The sequence below is a fragment of the Harpia harpyja genome, chromosome 4 (genome assembly GCF_026419915.1).
Source record: "Harpia harpyja isolate bHarHar1 chromosome 4, bHarHar1 primary haplotype, whole genome shotgun sequence".
NCBI lineage: Eukaryota > Metazoa > Chordata > Aves > Accipitriformes > Accipitridae > Harpia > Harpia harpyja.
In genome coordinates, this window is record NC_068943.1 from 70205392 (window position 1) to 70227857 (window position 22466).

The following is a 22466-nucleotide window of genomic DNA, read 5'->3' on the forward strand; positions in this document are numbered from 1 at the left end:
ACAGTTCCAGGAGCTCCAGCAACTCAAAGAGGGCAGGTCCTACTCCCCACTTCTACAGACCAGTATCTCAGCTATTACGAGTAAGCATTCTTCTGCTCAAGAGAGAAGATATAGAGGGTACACACCACAGAGTACCCTGTGGTTTTACCTGTGGGATCACAGAGAGGATATGAAGTGGGGTGGAAAATCTACCTTGACCCTAGAGGCACAGGTACATGAATTGCAAGGAAAAACAATCACAAATGGGGGTACGTCCAGGAAAATTGCTGCTCCAGTCTCCAGTTGGCAGTTCCCCAGGCAGAGTGGAAGGGCTGATCTTACTTGTTATCCTATGGAAAGGAATTCTAATCTGTTTTTACAAGGAGTGAGTAGAGAATCCTATGACCAGTACTAGAGGGGCCCTGCCTCCAGCCAGGTGGAGGAGAGGGACAACCAGGTTTACTGGACTGTGTGGATCTGATGGCCTGGCATGTCAGATGCACAGGAGTATAAGGCTCTAATGGACACCGGTGCACAGTGTACCCTAATGCCATCAAGCTATAAAGGGGCAGAAACCATTTGTATTTCTGGTGTGACAGGGGGATCCCAACAGCTAACTATATTGGAGGCTGAAGTAAGCCTAGCTGGGAAAGAGTGGCAAAAACACCCCATTGTGACTGGCCCAGAGGCTCTGTGCATCCTGGCATAGATTGTCTCAGGAGAGAGTATTTCAAGGACCCAAAGGGGTATGGTGGGCTTTTGGTATAGCTGCTGTGGAGACGGAGGAAACTAAGCAGCTGTCTACCTTGCTTGGTCTTTCGGAGGACCCTTCAATTGTGGCGTTGCTGAGGGTTGAAGAACAACAGGTGCCAATTGCTACCACAGCGGTGCACCGGCAGCGATATCACACCAACAGAGTCTCCCCGATTCCCACCCATAAGCTGATTCATCAACTGGAGAGCCAAGGAGTGATCAGCAAGACTCGCTCACCCTTCAACAGCCCCATATGGACAGTGCAAAAGTCTAATGGAGAATAGAGGCCAACAGTAGACTATCATGGCCTGAATAAAGTCATGCTGTGGCAGAGTGCTGCTGTGCCAGACATACTAGAACTTCAATATGAACTGGAGTCAAAGGCAGCCAAGTGGTACGCCACAATTGATATTGCTAATATGTTTTTCTCAATCCCTTTGGCAGCAGAGTGCCAGCCACTGTTTGCTTTCACTTGGAGGGGCGTCCAATGCACCTGGAATCAACTGCCCCAGGGGTAGAAACACAGTCCCAGTGATTGCTATGGACTGATCCAGACTGCAATGGAACAGGGTGAAGCTCCAGAACACCTGTAATACATTGATGACATCATCATATGGGGCAACACAGCAGGAGAAGTTTTTGAGAAAGGGAAGAAAATAGTTCAAATCCTTCTGAAGGCTGGTTTTGCCATTAAAAAAAAAGGAAGGTCAAGGGACCTGCATGGGATATCCAGTTTTTAGAAATAAAATGGCAAGATGGATGTTATCAGATCCCAGTAGATGTGATCAACAAAATAGCAGCTATGTCTCCACCAACTAATAAAAATGAAACACAGGCTTTCTTAGGCATTGTGGGTTTTTGGAGAATGCACGTTCCAAATTACAATCTGATTGTAAGCCTTCTCTATCAAGTTACCCAGAAGAAGAATGATTTCAAATGGGGCCCTGAGCAATGACAAGCCTTTGAACAAATTAAACAGGAGGCAGTTCATGCGGTAGCCCTTGGGCCAGTCTGGGCAGGGCAAGATGTTAAAAATGTGCTCTATACTGCGGCTGGGGAGAATGGCCCTACCTGGAGTCTCTGGCAGAAAGCAACTGGGGAGAACTGAGGTTCACCCCTGTGGTTCTGGAGTTAGGGATACAGAGGACCCAGGGCCAGCTATACTCCAACTGAAAAAGATACTGGCAGCATATGAAGGGGTTCGAGCTGCCTCAAAAGTGGTTGGTACTGAAGCACAGCTCCTATTAGCACCCCAGTTGCTGGTGCTGGGCTGGATGTTCAAATGAAGGGTCTCCTCTACACATTATACAGCTGATGCTGTGTGGAGTAAGTGGGTCACACTGATCACACAACGAGCTCAAATAGAAAACCCCAGTTGTCCAGGAATCTTGGAAGTGATCACGGACTGGCCAGAAGGCAAAGATTTTGGAGTGTCACCAGAGGAGGTGATGCATGCTGAAGAGGCCTTGCTGTATAATAAATCACCAGAAAATGACAAGTAATATGCCTGTTTACTGATGGGTCCTGCCATATTGTAGGAAAGCATCAGAGGTGGAAGGCGGCAGTACGGATTCCCTTACGACAAGTTGCAGAAACTGCTGAAGGAGAAGGTGAATCAAGTCAGTTTGCAGAGGTGAAGGACTTCCAGCTGGCTTTAGACATTGCTGAATGAGAAAAATGGCCAATACTTTATCCCTATACTGCCTCATGGATGGTGGCAAATGCCCTGTGGGGGTGGTTGCAGCAACAGAAGCAGAGCTTGGAAGCTGCACGGAGGCAATGCAGAGGTAAGCCCATCTGGGCCGCTGCACTGTGGCAAGATATTGCATCCCGGCCAGAGAAGCTGGTTGTGAAAGTATGTCATGTAGAGGCTCGTGTAGCCAAGAGTCAGGCCACTGAAGAACATCAAAACAACCAGCAGGTGCATCAGGCTGCTAAGATTGAAGTGGCTCAGGTGGATCTGGATTGGCAATGTGAGTGAATTATTTATAGCTCAGTGGGCCCATGATACCTCAGGCCATCAGGGAAGAGATGCAACATATAGATGGGCTTGTGATTGAGGGGTGGACTTGCAGGTTATCCATGAATGTGAAACATGCTGCAATTAAGCAAGCCAAGTGGTATAGAGGACAATGGCTGAAATATAAATATGGGAGGCCTGGCAGATTGACTATATCATGCTCCCACACACTCGCCAAGGCAAGCACCGTGTGCTTACAATGGTGGAAGCAACCACCGGATGACTGGAAACATCTTGTGCCCCATGCCACTGCCCAGAACTCTGTCCCGGGCTTTGAAAAGCAAGTCTTGTGGCGACACGGTGCCCCAGAAAGAATTGAGTCAGACAATGGGACTCATTTCTGAAACAACCTCATAGACACCTGGGCCAAAAAGCATGGCACTGAATGGGTATATCACATACCCTGTCATGCACCAGCCTCAGGAAAAATCAAACAATACAATGGACTGTTAAAGGCTACATTGAGAGCAATGGGTGGTGGGATCTTCAGATGCTGGGATACACATTTAGCAAAAGCCAGCTGGTTAGTCAGCACTAAAGGATCTGCCAATTGGGCTGGCCCTGCTCTATCAGAACTTTTACGTACTGTAGAAGGGGATAAAGCCCCTGTAGTGCACATAAAAATTACGCTAGGGAAGACAGTCTGGGTTATTCCTGCCTCAGGCAAAGGCAAACCCATTCGCAGGATTGCTTTTGCTCAAGGACCTGGGTACAATTGGTGGGTAATGAGGGAGGATGAGAAAGTCTGATGTATACCCCAAGGGGATTTGATTTTGTGTGAGAATAGCCAATGAATTAAATTGTATGATGTTAATTGGTATATAACAATGTATATCATCACTTCTGTGGTAATCGTATGGCATATCAAGGGTACTACAGTAAAAATCACCCAGGTTAATGAAGAATGAACTTTGATGAAACCGAGCAAAATGCAGCGATGATGGAACTGGACAAGCACAGTGGTGATGGAACGAGAACTGGCTTCAGCACACAGCAGTCTGACACCACACACCATCTTTCCTGCCCTGAAAGACTGTTATGACAGATGGAGCCCAAAGTCATGGACTAAATGAACTCAATGGACATTTTAGTGGGATGGCCCATAGACTAAGGGAATGATATCTGTGTGTATATATGAAGAGACAGGAAAGGTGACTAACTGGGATGTACTGGAAAGTGTGGGACCTGGGCATGACATAAATGGCATAGAATAAGGAGTGGATATTGTCCTGTTTTTGGCTGGGCTAGAGTTTATTTTCTTCATAGAAGCTGGTATGAGGCTACGTTTTGGATTTGTGCTGAAAACAGTGTTGATAACTCGGGGATGTTTTAGTTACTGTTGAACAGTGCTTACACAGAGCCAAGGCCTTTGCTGCTTCTCACCCCACCCCACCAGTGAGCAGGCTGGGGGTGGCACAAGAAGCTGGAAGGGGACACAACTGGGAGAGCTGACCTCAACTGACCCAAGGGATATTCCAGACCATATGATGTCATGCTCAGTATATAAAGCTGGGGGAAGAAGGAGGAGAGGGCAGGGGGATGTTCAGAGTTATGGCGTTTATCTTCCCAAGTACCCATTACATGTGATGGAGCCCTGCTTTCCTGGAGATGGCTGAAAACCTGCCTACCCATGGGAAGTGGTGAATGAATTCCTGGTTTTGCTTTGCTTGCGTGCGCAGCTTTTGCTTTACCTGTCTTTAAACTGTCTTTATCTCAACCCACAAGTTTTCTCACTTTTATTCTTCTGATTCTCTCCCTCATCCCACCGTGTGGGGAGTGAGTGAACAGCTGTGTGGTGCTTGGTTGCGGTTAAACCATGATAATCCTAAATATAATTTTTGATGATAAATTATTGCAGATTTGTGTCTTAACCAGGATATTGGAGAATTTACAGATGTTTGTGAAATCAGTTGTTTTATTTTTGCAGGTTACTTTAACCAGCTGTTTTTCTAGGGGGGCCTGGGGGACGGAGAAGGTGATGAGAAATGATGTTTGTGTTTTGAAAGACGCGTTTTTATGTGTGTTTATAGCAAGACTGAGAAGAATATGAGGATTTTTGAGGTTTGCTGTTAGCAGGAATATGAGAAATCCTTTTACATGTTTGGTGACTGTATAATGTTACTGGATCTAATTCATTCAGTTGATGCTGCTTAGCTGAGTGGTGGTTATGAGAAACTGAGTTTGAAATCTTGGTGGATTTTCTGGCTGGGGAATAGACATGTTAGAATGAATTGGAGGGAATTTAAACTCTTAAGTGCACATGTGTTCGCTCCCCCCTCCCGCCCTGGCTCTGAAAGCAGAAGAGGTGAACACTTTTAGAGGAAGAATTACAGTCTTACTGTGCTATATAGTTTTACTTAGGCCACTGGATTTGACTGAATCAGTCATGCATTCTTGAGATTATGGGAACCTCTTTGTTAATGCACAAGCTACAACAAAGCAGAGTTAGCCTAGCTTGGACTAAGTAAAAAATGAGGAGGTAGGTGCACACAATTGGATACGGGCAGGCAAATGGGGAAGGGATTTGGCTGGAGAGGAAGGGGCAAAAAAATCTGGTGTTTTTTCTTGTACTTCTAAGCAAGTGTTGTAACTTCAGGCAGATAAGGTGCCTATGACTCCTGAATAACATCCAGTTCTGTACAGCTCAGTGTGAGTGCTTCTAACAACAGACGTAGGCGGGAAAAGTTGAGATGTATTTATTCATAAATGATGAAACCAACGTACTGGTCACCTCTTGTGGGGAAATCATGCAATTATTAGTTAATAGCCGGTTGGTGATTTTTAATTTGGTGTTCATATGGTCAACACCCACTTCATCCGAGTTTGTCCTTGCATTTACACTCAGCATTAAAATACACAGCCACAAATACTTAGTTCTGCCAGAGCTTTTATTGCTTGTGTCAGCACCGTGGTTACAAGCCAGTCTGTATATTGGCTTGCCAAGAGAAATTGTAAAAGAACACGTAGGCAATATTTGTAGCCCACCTGTGTAAGTGTGCTTTGTATGGAGAGAGCTGGTGGCCATCTAGTAAAACCTGTAATTCTCTAGTGCAGACCAGCAGTAAGGAAATAAAGTTTTGTTCAAGACCAAAGACCAACAAGGCAGGGAAACCAGCAGTGTTTGGTGTTACCAGAGAGTGTTTCTAAATTGCATTCCATATATTAGGTGGTTTAAGTAATTATAAATATTATAATTAATTACAGTAAAAGTGATCTGTGAAGAGGTTTAGAATGTTGTAATATTAGACCACACACTTTTCTAGGGAAAATATGTGAATTGTTAAGTGTTCTTAATAATGTTTTGTGTCTGTTGCCAACAGTTGTTTAATCAGATAAGTTATGCGTTTTTTTGCCTTTAAACTTGTTTTTCATTTTGTACTTACATTTAGGGAATGTATATCAAATCAACTTATGATGGATTACATGTAATTACTGGAACTACAGAAAACGTAAGTGAAGTAAATGTAAATTATTTCAGGCTATCTGACAGTAGCTTTGATTGAGTTAGCTTGACTTTTTTACTACTTCTTCCTGTTTTACATATGACTTTCATGATATTACTGCTTTAAATACTGTGCGATGCCTCATTTGTTTATCCACAATTTGTAAATATTTTGTCTGCATGTTTCACTGTTAGTCTAATTAAACCAGTTTCTGCAAGTACATGAGTTAGTTGAAATGCTTGGCATTAAAATAGTTGCTTTAATAAGTTATTGTATCTGCTGTTCTGAGTGCTTATGGTATCTTGCTTAACAAAGTCTTGAACATACTTGCTCTCCACTGGCAAAGGCAATCTCCCCTAATGGGAACGTTTAGGTGGTAGTGTGCTAAAGTCAGTAATGAGTAATGAAATCAATGAGCTGTCCAGTGACAAAATTACCTCGCAGAGTAAAAAGACTGCAAAAAAGTAAGACTTTGAGTGGTCTGTTGGAAGGAAATGGTTGGCATGATAGGCAACTGTATTTTTCACTGCAGATGGTTGCTTGTTTTATTCTTACACTGAGTTTTTTGTAGCTGAGACTTTATTAAAGGCTTCTGGGCAGTCATTGCAGTGGACCTCTGGCCTGCAGCTGAGGCTGGTGGGTGAAGCTGTGGTGTTGTCAGACATGCTGCTCTACAGGAGCAGTGACTGAAAGAAAAAAGAGCGGAGGAGCTTGGATTTTTTTTTTTTTTTGTGTGTATGTGTGTGAATAGGGAAAGAATCAGTGGTTCTAGTTGTACCCCTGCCAAGTCCAGGGGCCATGGAAGAGTGGGTGGAAATCTGTGCTTGCAGTTCAGAGTGAAAACTGAAAGCTTTTATAGCTTTTATGCTATTGCCCTAGCAGAACTGTATAGGATCTGGAACAGAGACTAAGTTCACTTTGACAGCAATTTCAACATCCAATAAATGTGAAAGAATCTAATGTTGACTGCTGATAAGCTACCTGTGCATATAGATCTCATTTTGGAGGCCAGGAGTGGGGCTGTGCTGCTTCTATAGCTTTGAGTGTTGACCTGAATGTCTGCTTTTTTGTCAACACTGGTTCTTTCTTTGGGGAAGCTCTTTGCTTTGGAGCAACAAATCTTGAGAAGTGACTGAGAGATCTGCAAACAACTGCTGTTTTTCTGGTGGTGTGGGATCATTTAGATGACCCAGGCTGGGTCTTAGCTAAATCTTAGCTAAATTTTCTTGCTAGGTTGGGAATGGTATTGTAGCAGCTATCCCCAGAAGTCGGTGTGTTGGAATGCAGTGGAATTGCACCCCAAAATTAACAGTACTGTACATTGGAAGGACTGGGGAAGTCCATGCATTTGATACTAGTCAGCCAAGAGGATTCCTGAGTTGTGCTGTCCTACTTGTGACTTCCCATGTCACACTGGCCTAGATCTAAACTTTGCTCTTTCCTTTGTTCTCACAACGCAATTGCAGTGTCTGCTGTGCTAGCTGGCACTTACTGTAGGAGTCCTCTGTGCAAGGGTCCCCTACCCTCCCCCAGATGGGCTGTTGATCGCCCAAAGGACAGATTGAAATAAGCTTTGTTTTTCACAAACTTGACTTTGGCCCAGCATTTTTTCATGACCTTGGTTGACTCATATAGGCAGCCTTCCATGGAGGCATTTCCTCTCAGAGGAAGTGAGAAGACAATGAAGAAATGGGGTTACTCATGATAGCTGGAGCCTCCCACAAATTCCCCCATGTTTTCTTCCCTTGTTGCACTGTTTATTCCTACAGTTTCTTCGAATAAAAAAGTTACTTGAGCTCTGAAGGTGTGATGACAAGAAGGGAGTTCTTAATCCAAGTGCTTAGCTCTGGAGTCACTAGGAAGAGCTGGCCTGCTGCCACTCATGGGGTGGGGGGAATGGGAGGAGAAGTTGTCCTGTGACAGGGGTGCAATATACCAAGGCAGTATGCCTGTGTGCTTTGGATGTTGTCAAGGCTGGTGAGAGTTGGTGTGTTATAACAGCGAGAGCATTTTTAGTAACTGCAGCAATAGCTGGTGCATGGGACCAGCCGTAGAAAAATCTAAATAAATATTGACACATTTAGCTGTGCCTTACTAATGGTTCCCCAGAGCTTGGTTTTTGTTCTAAGAAAATTGTATTTTAAGGTGTATTATTATTAGATAGGTATTTGAAAAATACCTGTCTATGCACACAAGTAGCTGTGCAAGCATATATTTTTATCTGTTGACCGTGATGATGCAGGCAGGTAATTTCACATTGAAGTTGGTAGCTCTTATTTACATTAGGAAACAAAAAAGGAAAGTGCGATGGCCCTATTTTGCGAGTTGGAGGGTTTTTGGTCCTTTGTTCTGTACCTTCAAAATCTTAGTGTATTTTTTTTTTTTAAGTCAGTATACATTTATTTGGAAGCGAAGTTTAAGATAGTTGCTGTGTTAGGACAGAAGTCTTTTCTTCGTTCCTCTCCCACTGCTGTCTGAAACTACAGTACAAACTGGAGGTAAAAGGACAGTGGACACTATCCCATGACTTAAGTACAATTTGGCCTGTGACAGATGTAGGCTATGCCTTCTCCCTTTCCCTGTAGTTTCCCAGTATTAAAAATAATAAGTTGAATTCGTTTGCATTTCACAAGTCATCAACAGACGTAATGTGTGATCTAGCTGTGTGAAAATTTTCAGCAATGCTCTTCATTATAGATACAACATTTGACATAGGTTGGTGAGGCTTGTAATGGGAGGGAAGAAAACCTGCTGAAGCACATGCCTCCTGTTTTCCTCTTTGCAGTCCCCTGCTGATCGATCTCAGAAGATTCATGCTGGTGATGAAGTGATCCAGGTTAATCGGCAAACTGTGGTCAGTAACAAACAGCCTTACCAACCTTCCCTTATGCTTGCTCTGCAAAGCTGACTCCCCACAGGTTCTGAATGTCTGAATGGAAGGGGTCAGGAGGCAGTTCTGGTGTTTTCCTGTTGAAATCTTTGAGGCTTTTTAAGATTTTGTTTTCAAGACAAATATTATTCTTCACAATATTTTGATAAAATAAATATGCAATATTTAATGTTTAAATGCTGTATGCATCATATTAAAATACTTCATGTTGTATTTAAGGCCTGTTTTAAAATGCATTGTTACAATCTACTGAAATGCAGATAAAAATAGCTTAAACCCCCCCCCAGGTATTTGTCAAATCGTTTGCATATGGGAACTTAGATAAAATGATTACATTTTTGCTTAGCACAGGTAAGCAGTGCCTTTCAATGTGAGAAAGAAACATGACAAAAGTAGTTCACTGTGAATCCCTGTATTACTTGATTTGAACACATCCATGCATCCTTCTAGGACTGGAGCTGAGGTATAAAGAGCATTGCTTTATATCTCAGTGTTTTAATTTACAGCTTAAGTAGAGATCTTTCTTTGAAACAAAACAACCTTCCAAAAAAGGAGCTTTCCAATTTTTTTTCTTCATTCTGGCTTTTTTTGATCTCTTTTCTCTTTAGGTTCATGTTAAAACAGACAGTTTGACATGGGGGATTTGGGTTTTTCTTGTTTGTTTGCTTTCAGAAGAGGAATGCTAAATAAAGATGTCTTTATTCTCTTCTAGGTTGGATGGCAACTAAAAAATCTGGTGGCAAAGTTGCGAGAGAATCCTGCTGGAGTCAGGCTGCTGCTTAAGAAACGTCCTACTGGCTCTTTCCATTTCACTCCTGCTCCACTAAAGAACCTGCGCTGGAAACCACCCTTGGTGCAGGTGAGAGTCTGCTGGCTCAACTGTCATGTCAGGCTGGGAATGCCTTGGTTGCAACCTGAAAAAAAGAAATACCAGAAGTGCTCCCAGGTGCACTCATGTTTAAGTATAGGTCAAGGAAGTTTAGGTGAAATGGCTGTCTTCTTCTGGTTCCTAGATAAGAGAAAATGTTCTTGCCTTTTTCTTTTTTTTTTCCTTTTTTTTTCTTTTTTTCTCTTTTTTTTAAAAACCCAGATAATGCCCTCTTGATACACAAAGGGATTAGGTGTGTTGAACATTTTAATCAGTCTGTGTGCCACTGGGAGAACTTACCTGAGGCAAAACTGCTGAAACCGCTGATGTGCATGGAATTCATCCGCATGGAGTAATAAATGCTTCCTCTACTTAGCAGAGTAATAAGTTTTTGCTGAAATAAGTTAGATTATTCCATTTATTTCTCTTCTTTTTAGTCTGGTGAAGGGTGGGAAAGAGGGAGTGTTTTTCAAGAAGGTTTTTAAACTACTTGTTTAAGTAAGATTTTGTTGTTGGGCAATTCACAGATTGGGTAATGAGCAGACAGAGAAAGTGATGTTAATAACTCTTAAATAACCGTGTTGAGGAATGGCTTGTTGTATTAGGAAGCTTAGGGTTTAATGCTTACAGGAGGAAATAACCTAACAATCTAAACTGATTACCTGAAATAAAGAAGACCAAGGAGAGTTCCCATTCCCATTCCTGTTCTGACACAGGTCTCCCTATAGACGTGAGGATAACTTATCAACCTGTGAAATGCCAGTGGCTACTGCAAGTCTTGATGCAGGCAGATTTCTTTCAAACTGGGTAGAAGATGTACACTTGACTCCTTTTTCATCCTTCCTTTCACCAATGCCTGTGTCTTTTTCTTTTTTTTTTTTTTTTTTTTTTTGTGGCATTGTGCCTGTCATTTAATCAGAGCCTAAGGAAAAAAAAAGCTGCCACCTCGTGAATTTTCCAGGGTTACCCAAAGCAAGGACTGTGTTACCAGTATGAATAGCTGAGGTGGGCTGGGATATAGGCTGTGCCAAGCAGCGTTTCCTTGGGGGAAAGTGTGACTGGAGAAGCCTGTTGACAGTTCTGGGCGCCAACGTACTGACCAGTAAAAGGCAGATGCTTGTGCAGGGGTGCCATTAACTGAGTGGCCAGAGTGAAAGCCTGGGCAGGTCCTTGACAAAAAGGGGAGAGTGCAGTCCTCTTGCCTGACAAAGGTGAAAGGGTCCTTCAAGCCTTTTCTCTCCTAGAGGCAGACAGGAACCTGGCAAGATGCTGGGGACATAGAAGTGAGCCACAAAGAGCAAAATGGCAAACTTGCTCAGATGAGCAATACCAAATGTATTTTTCCTTTGCTTCTGTTACTCTAGTTATACCCCTGGATGCAATTTGTAGTGAACTTTACCATATTTCCTGCCCATGCCTCGGGCATTGGTCTGTATGGAATAAGGGTAGTGTGAGCTGGCTTTGTAAGTGTTGCAGATCGTATCGGTATTTAACAAATTGCATTCTTTTAATGGATCTAAAAATAGAAGAAGGGTGTTTGTTGCTTTTTCTGTCTATGGAATTTGCAGGAAAAATGGAACTGGAAAGAGCAAAATATTCTTGAACAATGCATTACCCATGATAGGATTTCTGTAGGAGGGACTGCAAAGCTAGCCAAAACTGGAGGTGGAGAAAAATACAAATGTTAAGAGTTTTTAATGTGTTTGTTAAGCATAGAAATAGTAGTTCACTAGGGGATGAAATGGTACTATTGATTATTGAATTATCTTTCTGTGAATGATAGATCAATGCTCAGATGTTTGATAGCTGTCTAACATTTCAGACCAGTCCTCCGCCAACTTCAACCCAGTCACCAGAAAGCATCATGGATACCTCACTGAAAAAAGAGAAGCCAGCCATTTTGGATCTGTACATACCACCTCCACCAGCTGTTCCATATTCTCCTCGGTATGCAAATAAACATGCACTATTGAACAAAAAACTCCTTTATTACACTTGTTTCTGAGCTGGCTTGCTATTAGAGCTCTGTGCAGATTAGCCTGAGGAAATTGCAGATCTCGCAGACTTTATTCTAGTTGCTTAAATGTATAGGATTGCTTAAGCTTATGCTAAAATGCATGAACTACCAGGATCATAATAGATTTTATTATTAGAAGATTATTATGCGGCACATTGATCAGAGCTGTTCCCGAAACATGTACAGATGTCATCCCTGGTTTTGTTGTGCGGTTATGTTTTTGATTTTGTTTAAATCCGACTGCACATAGAAAGAAGTCATTTTTGTCTAACTTTTTCCACTTTATTTTTTTAAGCAAGTTAAGTAACTGTTGTGGGAGTTGGGATAGAAAAGAACTTGTTTTAAATTGTTGAACTTTCAAGTTGTATAAACAGCAATGTTCCCACTGAAGGGAAGGGGGAGTCAACTCATTCCACTTCTTTTATCCTGTGGTGTAAGCTACAAAAATGCAGACCTATGTACACAAAAGGCAGGATGGGGGGGGGGGGTGAGGGTGGGTGTATGGTATAGCTAGCTTTTGTTTGTTCTCAAGTCCATGTTGACTCATGCCAGAACCCTGCCAGCTGACCTGGGAACATGATGGACAAAAGAGTTTTCAGGCAAGGCATGCTTCCTGGCCTGTCCTGACACTTTAGGTTACATGTAGATAGCCCAGCACAGAAACTCTGACCTTTTGCTGCAGGACTCGTATGGGAGGAGAGCTTGCCTACTGTCATGTAAGGCCTGATACAGAGACAGAGGTTGTATTAGTGCAGTCTTTAGGGCAGTACTGGGGTGGGGGGAGAGGGTTTCTCCAAGGTAGGGTCTCTTTACCAAAGTTGGATCCACCTTGATCTACTCTCTCCCTGTTTTTCATGTTTGTGTGCTTAGCTCTTTTAAAAAAAAAAAAAAAAAAAAAAAATTAAAAAAAATCAAATATCTTGGCATAAATACAAGCATATAGATTTAGCAGCTGAGTTTAGAATGCTTTGGTATTTTTTTTAAATCGTTACATTTCAAGCACAAGGTGAATTATGTGCATGTGCTCAGTTTGTTTATCTTTCCTAGAGTCATAAAATTATATCTAGCTTCAGATGCCTTTAGACCTGAATCCCTGTTGATAAGGAAGGAAGTAGCAACGCAAGCTGTAAAACTTGTCCTGGATGATATGTAGAAAGGGGAAAGCTTCTTGACTTTGACTTTTAAAGAAAGCAAATGTGGGAAGCTGTGGCAGCCAGGAAGAGAAGGGCAGTTCTTTTGCCTTCTCTTTGACTATTTAATTTCACCTCTGAATGTTTTGCTCTTCTCTTTAAACTGTGAGGCATTTGTGTGGTTGTTTCTTCCCCCTGCCCCCCAATCATCCTGTTTTCTTCCCTTCCTGGCATGGATCTTCCCGGGTCCACACTGGGGAGGCAGAGAGCAGTGGCTGGTTTCCCTCCCCACGGCACAGTCTCCACATGGTGGTGTTGTAGGAGAGTCCTCTGTATACATACGGTTGTGGTGTAACACTTCTGTGCAATTTTAGGTCCCTGAATCTCCATAAATAGCTCCTTCCCATTCACTGACCTCTAGCATTGCTCTTGATGGAGAGCTGGAAAACGAAAGTGGTATGTGCTGGCCAGGGGGCTGTTGTGAATACCGTGTATGTGCTTAGACAGTCAGTTGTGTACTTTTATGCCTGACTTGGCTGATGGTTGCCTCAAGCAGTAAGATTGTAGCATGTACAAGGAAGGGGAAAAAAAACCCCAGGCAAATCTTAACTTGGAGGGTAGTTTTTCTCCCAATAGTACTCACAAAGACTAGTTCTAAAAATGGCTGTTCCTGGCCTTTGGAATGAGGGATTGCTCTGGGAAGGGAGTTCTGCAGAAATTGCTCAATCATATGTATATACACTATGAATTTATTACTGAAACTCTCAAGGGGGTCTCACTTTTGGATGGAGAGAGAGAAGGTGATGAATATTCAGTGGCAGTTATTGGGGTCTTAAAATGACTGAGAAGCACAGTCCCTCGGATGGAGGCGATAGGTGTTGCCATTACACAAAGATGGATGAATCTATGTATGCACTCTTCTGTCACAACTGCACTGAACAGGCAGGGAATCAGGAGCTTTGATATCCTCGGGGCAGGAAGGTCGCATTTCTCAAAAGCTCTTTCAGGGGTGATACCTCTAAACTTCCCTGTGTGTTAAATTACTGGCTCATTAAAAGTGAATTAGCATGGGGGGGTACCTTTATTTTCTCCTTGGTAAATATATTTATAACTAAGCCTTCCATCACCTGACTTGTTTTTTATTCAGCTTGTTTGCAGCACAATGCCAGCTGTCAGGAGCATGACTGGGTGCTAGAAGTGTCTTTCAAACCTACTCATGTCTGTAGCGTGAAACTCTTAAGCTAACTGAAGCGAAATGTCCTTTCAGAGATGAAAAGGGGAGTTCTGTATATGGAGGAGGCAACAAACCCAGTCATCCACCACCTGGGTCCAAGGGCGCCGAGTCTCCCAATTCTTTTCTGGATCAGGAGAGTCGACGGCGAAGGTTTACTATTGCTGATTCAGATCAGTTGCCTGGGTATCCCATAGAAGCAAATGTCCTACCAGCCAAGATGAGGGAAAAAACACAGTCCTATGGTAAGTTCATTCCTCTTTTGTTATTGCTGTTAGGATAAATGTTTTGGTGAGTTTGGAATAATTAGTGTTAGAAAACTGCTCATTAGACTTGATGGATATTAAGGGCAGTTTGTGCAAATTGTGAATGTGAATAAAATTCCACATCTGAAATAATTTAACTTAAATGCTGTTATTTTTTTAATGAATATCATTCAGCTGGGCTCTGCTTCTATGGTTGGCCATTTCCATGTGTGTTTTGGTTATTACTTTTGGTCATTATGTCCACTGCTGCTGTAAATGAGCAAGAGTGTGGCTGTTCAATCTCAGCACGTTGCTTTCTTATAATTCAGCAGTGGAAGTATCTTGAAATATTTTTTTTTCTGCAATTTTAACTCTCTATTTCTGTATCTCTCCCTTTGTTTAATTGTAAAAAGTATCCATTTAAAAATTGTTTTCCTAAACTTAATGTAATTCCTCATAACCTTCTATGTTGCCTTTAGGAAAACCTCGTCCTTTGTCAATGCCTGCTGATGGAAGCTGGATAGGAGCTGCAGAACCCTTCTCTAGGCCACGAGCACCAGGGAGAAAAGGCAAGGGTTTAGGTCTTGTCCCTCTTTCTCTTCCTTTCCTTTCCAAAATTTCCTTTGGGCAAACTGAATGGAAGTGTTTAAATTAGGAATGGAGGGTTAGTGTTTGCATATTGCTGAACTGATCAAAGAGGACAATCGTTGGTTTTAGCAGGAATGCCAGACGGTAGTTGTGAAATTTGTGAGGCTATTCAGTGTTGGGGCTCAAACTTTTGTTGTCCTGTCTTAGAATTCTTGTGAGTGTTAAAAGTAGGCTAGAATGACTAGGGCACATCTGTACTTGTCTCTTTATAGCACAGGTTTACGATTTTGCTCTTACCCTCCTTCCCTTTCTTCTGCATATAATATTGATCATAAACCTACTTTTTTGATAAGTCTGTTTATTTAGCTCACTGTGGAGGCTGTTGTAGAAGAAAGCTTGTTCCCAAAAGTAAAACGTAGGGCCTTTTAGGAGTTGCTTTTTGCTGTGACTGCTGTTAGAAAACAACATATTCTGCAGATATCACAGAATGGGAGAGAGGCAGAAGCTTGTAACATTGGGTGTTAGGTTGGGTGGCTTTTTTTCCTTCCCCTACTGCCCTTCTCTCTCTCCTGCCCTTTTTGCTTCTGAAAGACTGAGTCCTGTTAGAGTGGGAAATAAGAAAGGTTGACTATTTAGTTTATTCTTGAAATCAGTTATGAAAGCTAATGTGGAATTCTAGGGAAAATAGAAGCTGGATTCTATTATTTTAATGTAAAAATAGAAGCTGATAACAAGAAGCATTAACCTGGAGGGATATTAGAAACAAGCTAAGTAACAAGTCTAACAGAACGATCACCAGGTGGCAGGGCTGGTTTTTGTGTGTATGGTTTTTTGTTTGGTTTTGCTTTTGGTTTTGCGTTGGCTCTTTTTAACACTTGAAATGTACTTAAGTGCAGCAGGCTTGTATGTAAGTTGTATTGGGTCAGAACAGAGGCCTGTCTAGCCCAGGGAGATGATTCTAGCAACAGCTGCCATGGTCAGGTGTCTAGGGAAGAGTAAAAACAGAGAAAGAATCACAAATCAATGGTCAAACCCAGGGAAGTGCTTATATCTTTATCTGCAAAATTAATTTCCGTTGTCCAGAGTAATATTTGTAGCTTTTAAGTTAGTCATGAGTTACATTCGGATAAACATGGATTCAACTCTGCTCTATCAGCATCTTGAATGACATGTTACAAGAAGGTTTGTTACGTCTTGCTCATTATAATGATTTGCCTGAAGGTAGTCTGTACTAGCAGTTTTGGTGTGTGTGAGTCTGGAATTTAACAGTCAAAAGGTATCCTCTCTGTGTGTGAATTTATTTCTTTGTGTTGCTTAAAAAAAATATTTAAGATGCAAAAAGCCATAAATCTATTGACAGCTGCTTATATCTAGGTGTGTTATGAAAGGTAACCAAAATCTAGGTAATTTGAAATATAATCAGAATCTTTTTATAAAACCAGAAAATATTCATGGAGGGTTCAGCAATAATTGGTTATCCTCCTCCTGTTCGTACAGGTGAAGATGCCCTCTGCAGGTACTTCAGTAATGAAAGGATACCCCCAATCATTGAAGAAAGCCCTGCCTCACAACACCCCCTCTCAAGGCCTGTGTCTGACAAGCATTTAGTGAGGGGAATGGATTATATTCGAGGCAGCAGGTGTTTTATGAATACAGACCTCCACAACAGTGCAACAATTCCTTTTCAAGAGGAAGGTGCTAAAAAATCCTCTGTTACATCATCCACAAAATCTTCCTCCGCAGAGCCCTCACTGCTGGTCAGTTGGATCACGAGACTGAAATTGTTGACTCATTGACTATTGTTCACAGGACTGTTACCAAGTGCCTTTGCTCATTGGTCGGACTTGTCTACTTTTCAGCTTAACTGATGCACAGTGACTAATGCGGTGTTCTTTTCCTGGAGAATCTTACATATTTGCCTTTTTGTTTGTGATTTTTGATGGATCAGAGGGTTTCATAGTGCAAGGAGGGAAGAAAGATAAAGATCAAGTTCCTCTTCCTGGCCAAAAGCTGAGGGCATTTATTCCCCTGGAAATGATTAAAATTTCAGTGATAGAGAGGCCACACATGACCTGAAATATGCGTAATGGCTCAGAGGAAATCATTGTGTTACCATAAAGTCCAGTGGCACTTCAGTTGTCTGAATGATCAGAGGCTGGTGTGACTGGCTGGGTGTCGGAGTATGTAGAGCTCAGCAAAAGTTGTGTTACTCTCCTGACCAGGAAAGATAAGCAGGGAAGCAGCAGTTTCATGCAACTTAGTGATGCTGTTCAAGTACTGCATGAGATCAACCTTGTGAGGAAGAAGTAGTAGTGTTGTTGTTCTTTCTCTGATATCCAGAGATCTTAGGAAGTCCTAGGAAGAAAGTTCTCTTATTCAGAGATCTTAGGAAGTTGGACTAATTTAATTATAAATCAATCCAAGCTGATATATAATCCATTTTATTGAAATCACAGTACAAATAACGCTGAACAACTGCAGTACTCATCTGTAAAGATATATGGATTGCTACAACATGCCAAGGAAATGCATCTGTAGAGGTGGTGAAAGAATATATATTTTTTTCCTTAATTGTTTAAGAATGACTTGCTGTTAACCAAAGTAAGCTTTTAAAGACAGTCCTCTTGGACTTACAAGAACATTTACAGTGGTTCAGTTTTTGAATAATTTGTTGTTTTTATGGAAAAATATGTGCTATGATACATTATAGTTGTAAGATACCTTGCTATTTTCTATATAGCTCAAATTTTCCCCCCTCCAGAATTCTAAAGTAGCCTTGGGTATTTTGGGAGGAAAATAAAACTTGTTTAACAAAAGAGGATATTAAAGAGGTATTGTTTAAAATTGAATGTATATAAGATTGTTAGTATGCAAACAGTTGTGTTTAAAGTAATTTAAATGTTAAATATAGTTGTATATATTTTTTACACTTAAACAGATACAATTTGTACCTTCCTGTCTGTGCTGCTGGGCACAGATTAGCCAAATGAAAAGAAAAAGAAAGTCTTCTGTATTCCCTGCTAATTATAAGACTAACTATTTTCGTAGATGATACATTGCTAACAGCCTTTACTCCTTTGGTCCTGCTGAAAAGAAGAAGAATTTATATTTAATAATTGGTGGGGAAAGAGGGAGGTTAAATGCTAGTTTGCACTTTGGACTGGGGCAGGACTCATATGTCATAACAGAAGCGTTAAAAACACACCATAATTCTGTCTGTGAAAATGTGACCATTCTGCTGCAACAAGCTGAAGTTGTGCTATAGCCCTGCAGAGACAGGGTGCTAAATTCAGTTCTCAATTAATTATGTTTGATTGTGACCCACTGATGATTTAGGAGCAGGCTAGTTTGGACCGTTCTGATCAGAAAGCAGATTATATTATGTGTGTCTTGTGCCACTCTTCTCCCCTCCCTGAGATGGCAGTCTGCACTAGAGATGGGGCCAAACACAGCTGCAGTGCAGTTGAACCCTAGACCAGTTTGGTCCTGCCTGTGAGAAGGCGGCTGAAACTGCCATGTTGTAGGCACTGTGGTGTAGTATAGCCCAGCCCCAAATTGACTGAACTGTTTTAAATTAAATCACAGTTACTGAACTAGATTGAATTCAGAGGATGTTGTCTAAACAAGACTTTAAAATGGAACTTTTGTTCATCTTTAATGACCTGTTTTCCATGGTTTAAAAATGAAAGGGGAAGTATCATGCATATTGGTGTGGAAAAAACTATGGATGTACTCAGTTTCTTTGGGGTGCACCTGGGCACATTTTTCAGACACTGAAAAGTTTGCTTCCTTTTTTCAGTTAGGTTCTCTTGAAGTTTCATCTAAGAGTAGTGAAATAAGCTTGCCCTAATTTAACAGGTAGCTTTAAATCACTGCAGCTACGAGGAAATTTGTAAGCATTTAGGCAGAAGGAAACTTTGAAAATCTGCCTTGTTGTGTAAATACAAGCTAATCCTCCTGCCCCCCAGCCCTGACAAAAAAAACCCCAAACAACCACCCAACCAACAAATGTCCTCTCCATGTTCATCCTCTCCATGCTGCAATTTCCTAACCATGCTGAGTTAAGGTACTGAATTTGGCCTTTTGTTAGTCAGTCATGAGGATATCCAGTAGTTGATTGTCAGGGGAAAGAGTTGCCTGACTCTTATGAACAGGGGAAACAGAGGTAGTTTTCTGGAAATTACTGGGAGTGGTATTGCAGTTTTTCAGAATCACAGAATGGTTGAGCTTGGAAGGGACCTCTGGAGGTCATCTGGTCCAACCCCACTGCTCAAGCAGGGTCAGTTGCCCAGGACCATGTCTAGACAGTTTTTTAGTACCTCCAAGGATGGAAACTGCACAGCCTCCCTGGACAACCTGTGCCAGTGCCCGGTCACCCTCACAATAAAAAAGTATTTCCTGTTGTTCAGAGTGTTCCTCCTGTGTTTCAGTTTGTGCCCATTGCCTCTGGTCCTGACACTGGGCACCACTGAAAAGACCTTGGCTCCATCTTCTTTGCACCCTCCCTCCAGGATGAACTGGCCCAGGTGTCTCAGCACCTCATCTTGGTGTCCCTTTGTTGGACTCTTTCCAGTATATCCATGTCTCTCTTGTACTGGGGGGCCCAGAACTGGACCCAGTACCCCAGGTGTGGCCCCACAAATGCTGAGTAGAGGGAAAGGATCACCTCTCTCAACCTACTGGCAATGCTTTGTCTAATGCAGCTGAGTTTCCACTGTAGTTTAGCCAAGATAATTGAAAACACATTCATGCATGGTTTCTCAATCAAAAAGGCAAACAATGTTGGGGGTTTTTTGCCCCTCTTGAGCTTTATCCATCATTTGTAGATGACACTGAGTTGGGCAGGAGTGTTGATGTGCTTGAGGGTAGGAAGGCTCTACAGAGGGATCTGGACAGGCTGCATCAATGGGCTGAGGGCAGTTGTATGAGGTTCAACAAGGCCAAGTGCCGGGTCCTGCACTTGGGTCACAACAACCCCATGCAGCGCTACAGGCTTGGGGAAGAATGGCTGGAAAGCTGCCTAGCAGAAAAGGACCTGGGGGTGTTCTTCGATAGCCAGCTGAATATGAGCCAGCAGTGTGCCCAGGTGGCCAAGAAGGCCAATGGCATCCTGGCTTGTGTCAGAAATAGTGTGGCCAGCAGGAGTGGGGAAGTGATTGTCCCCCTGTACTCAGCACTGGTGAGGCCACACCTTGAATACTGTGTTCAGTTTTGGGCCCCTCACTACAGGAAAGATACTGAGGTCCTTGAGCACATCCAAAGAAGAGCAATGAAGCTGGTGAAGAGTCCAGAGCACAAGTCTTATGAGGAGTGGCTGAGGGAACTGGGGTTGTTTAGCCTGGAGAAGAGGAGGCTGAGGGGAGACCTTATCGCTCTCTACAACTACCTGGAAGGAGGTTGTAGTGAGGTGGGTACTGGTCTCTTCTCCCAATTAAGAAGCGATAGGACAAGAGGAAACAGCCTCCAGTTGTGCCAGGGGAGGTTTAGATTGGGTAGTAGGAAAAACTTCTTCACTGAAAAGGTTGTCAAGCATTGGAACAGGCTGCCCAGGGAAGTGGTTGAGTCACCATCCCTGGAGGTATTTAAAAGACGTGTGTATTGGGTTTGTGTGGTGGGGTTTTGGCAGTGGGGGAGGGGCTGCAGGGGTGGCTCCTGTGAGAAGCAGCTAGAAGCTTCCCTGGCTCCAAGTCAGACCCACCTCTGGCCAAGGCTGAGCCCATCAGTGACAGTGGTAGTGCCTCTGGGAGAACATAGTTAAGAAAGGAAAAACCTGCAGTGAAGAAGGGAGTGGAATGTGAAAGTAACCCCTATGCAGATACAAAGGTCAGTGAAGAAGGAGGGGGAGGAGGTGTGCTGGAGGAAGGGATGCCCCTGCAGCCCGTGGTGAGATGGCAGGCTGTCCTCCTGCAGCCCATGGAGGGGAGCGGGGGAGCAGATGCCCACCTGCAGCCCGGGGAGGAGCCCACGCCAGAGCAGGGGCATGCCCCCCAAGATGGCCGTGACTCCATGGGAAAGCCCGCGCTGGAGCCGTCTGTGCCTGAAGGACTGTGGCCCGTGGAAAGGACCCACGCTGGAGCAGTTCATGAAGGACTGCAGCCTGTCAGAAGGACTTATGTTGGAGAAGTTTGTGGAGGACTGTCTTCTGTGGGAGGAACCACAAGCTGGAGCAGAGGAAGAGTGAGGAGTCCTGAGGAGTGAGCAAGTGGCCTCGTGGTGGTTTGATGCCAGCTGGGCTTAAACCATGACAATCTGTAGACATGGCACTTAAGGACATGGTTTAGTGGTGGACTTGGCAGTGTTAGGTTTACAGTTGGACTCTATCATAAAGGTCTTTTCCAACTTAAATGATTCTGTGATTATTGATGGACTTTTGGCCATTGGAGTGTATGCATGCAGTATAAATATAGCAGAACACAATACACCTGTTTTTGTTGCAAAAGCCACAGCCTTACTACTGTGAACTTACTGTGTGCTCAGGTAAGCTACCTTGACTTCTTGATACTCTTGTCTGCAAATACTGCTTACTGCTCACTATGCTGCAAATCTTTTTATGTAATATGTGGTATGTAGGAGTCTTTCTCTGGGAAGCTGGCATTTTATTGGCCTTGGCAGAGGGTTTTTTTCCGTTCTTGGAGCTTTTCCATCTGATAATCAAATAGCTGTTCTCAATTGTAATAGATAGGCTATTTTGGGGTGCAGTATGAATTGTAGATATTGGATGTATGTGCGCTTCCCCTGCCCCTCTACCTCTCACAACTCTTTAATTCAGTGACTTCACTTATGAGAACAAGCAGTTTAACAGTGACCTAAAATGTGGCCATATCTCTGTTTTTTTGAAACACGAGGAGATAAGTGCAGTTGAAAGACTTGGGAGCAGACTTAGGAGCAGACTACTCTTTTTAATATCTATAATCTAGAGCTTTTTGCTTCCTATGCTAGTGACATTGATTACTGAAAAGCAAATGCATTAAGAAAACTTAAAAGAACAAAAAATAGATAGCTGTAACTTCAAGCACTTGATAAGGTGAATTAAACACCAGACCCCTTTTTCCTTTGGCTGTATAGCTCTCTAACATATGTAACTTGACCTTCCTCCAAATGTCTGCATGTTTTTAAAGACCTGGTCTGATCTTGCTACACAGGGGTAGCTGTTAAGGTATTGGCTGCAAGATTCTCCTCTAATATAAATTTTTATCAACTGTTGTTGGGCTTTATGGTTATGCAGTCGTCATTCACTCTAGAAATCTTGATTCAAAGTGAAAATGAGTTTTAATTGACCCATTTTGTCCCTTTTCCTGAGAG

The 22466-nt window shown here is 42.6% G+C and overlaps 1 protein-coding gene across 2 annotated transcripts in view; it reads left to right on the forward strand.

Moving 5' to 3' along the window:
- The window catches only part of CNKSR3 (CNKSR family member 3), a 64424-nt gene extending 46236 nt beyond the window's left edge, over positions 1 to 18188 (forward strand). For both annotated transcript variants that reach the window (XM_052784676.1, XM_052784678.1), the window contains exons 7-13: positions 6142 to 6201; positions 8981 to 9049; positions 9798 to 9944; positions 11776 to 11900; positions 14368 to 14576; positions 15056 to 15151; positions 16668 to 18188. In XM_052784676.1, coding sequence (XP_052640636.1) covers positions 6142 to 6201; positions 8981 to 9049; positions 9798 to 9944; positions 11776 to 11900; positions 14368 to 14576; positions 15056 to 15151; positions 16668 to 16960 — 999 coding nt within the window. In that variant the 3' untranslated portion in view covers positions 16961 to 18188. The remainder of the gene's footprint in view (positions 1 to 6141; positions 6202 to 8980; positions 9050 to 9797; positions 9945 to 11775; positions 11901 to 14367; positions 14577 to 15055; positions 15152 to 16667) is intronic.
- Positions 18189 to 22466: the final 4278 nt, after the last annotated feature.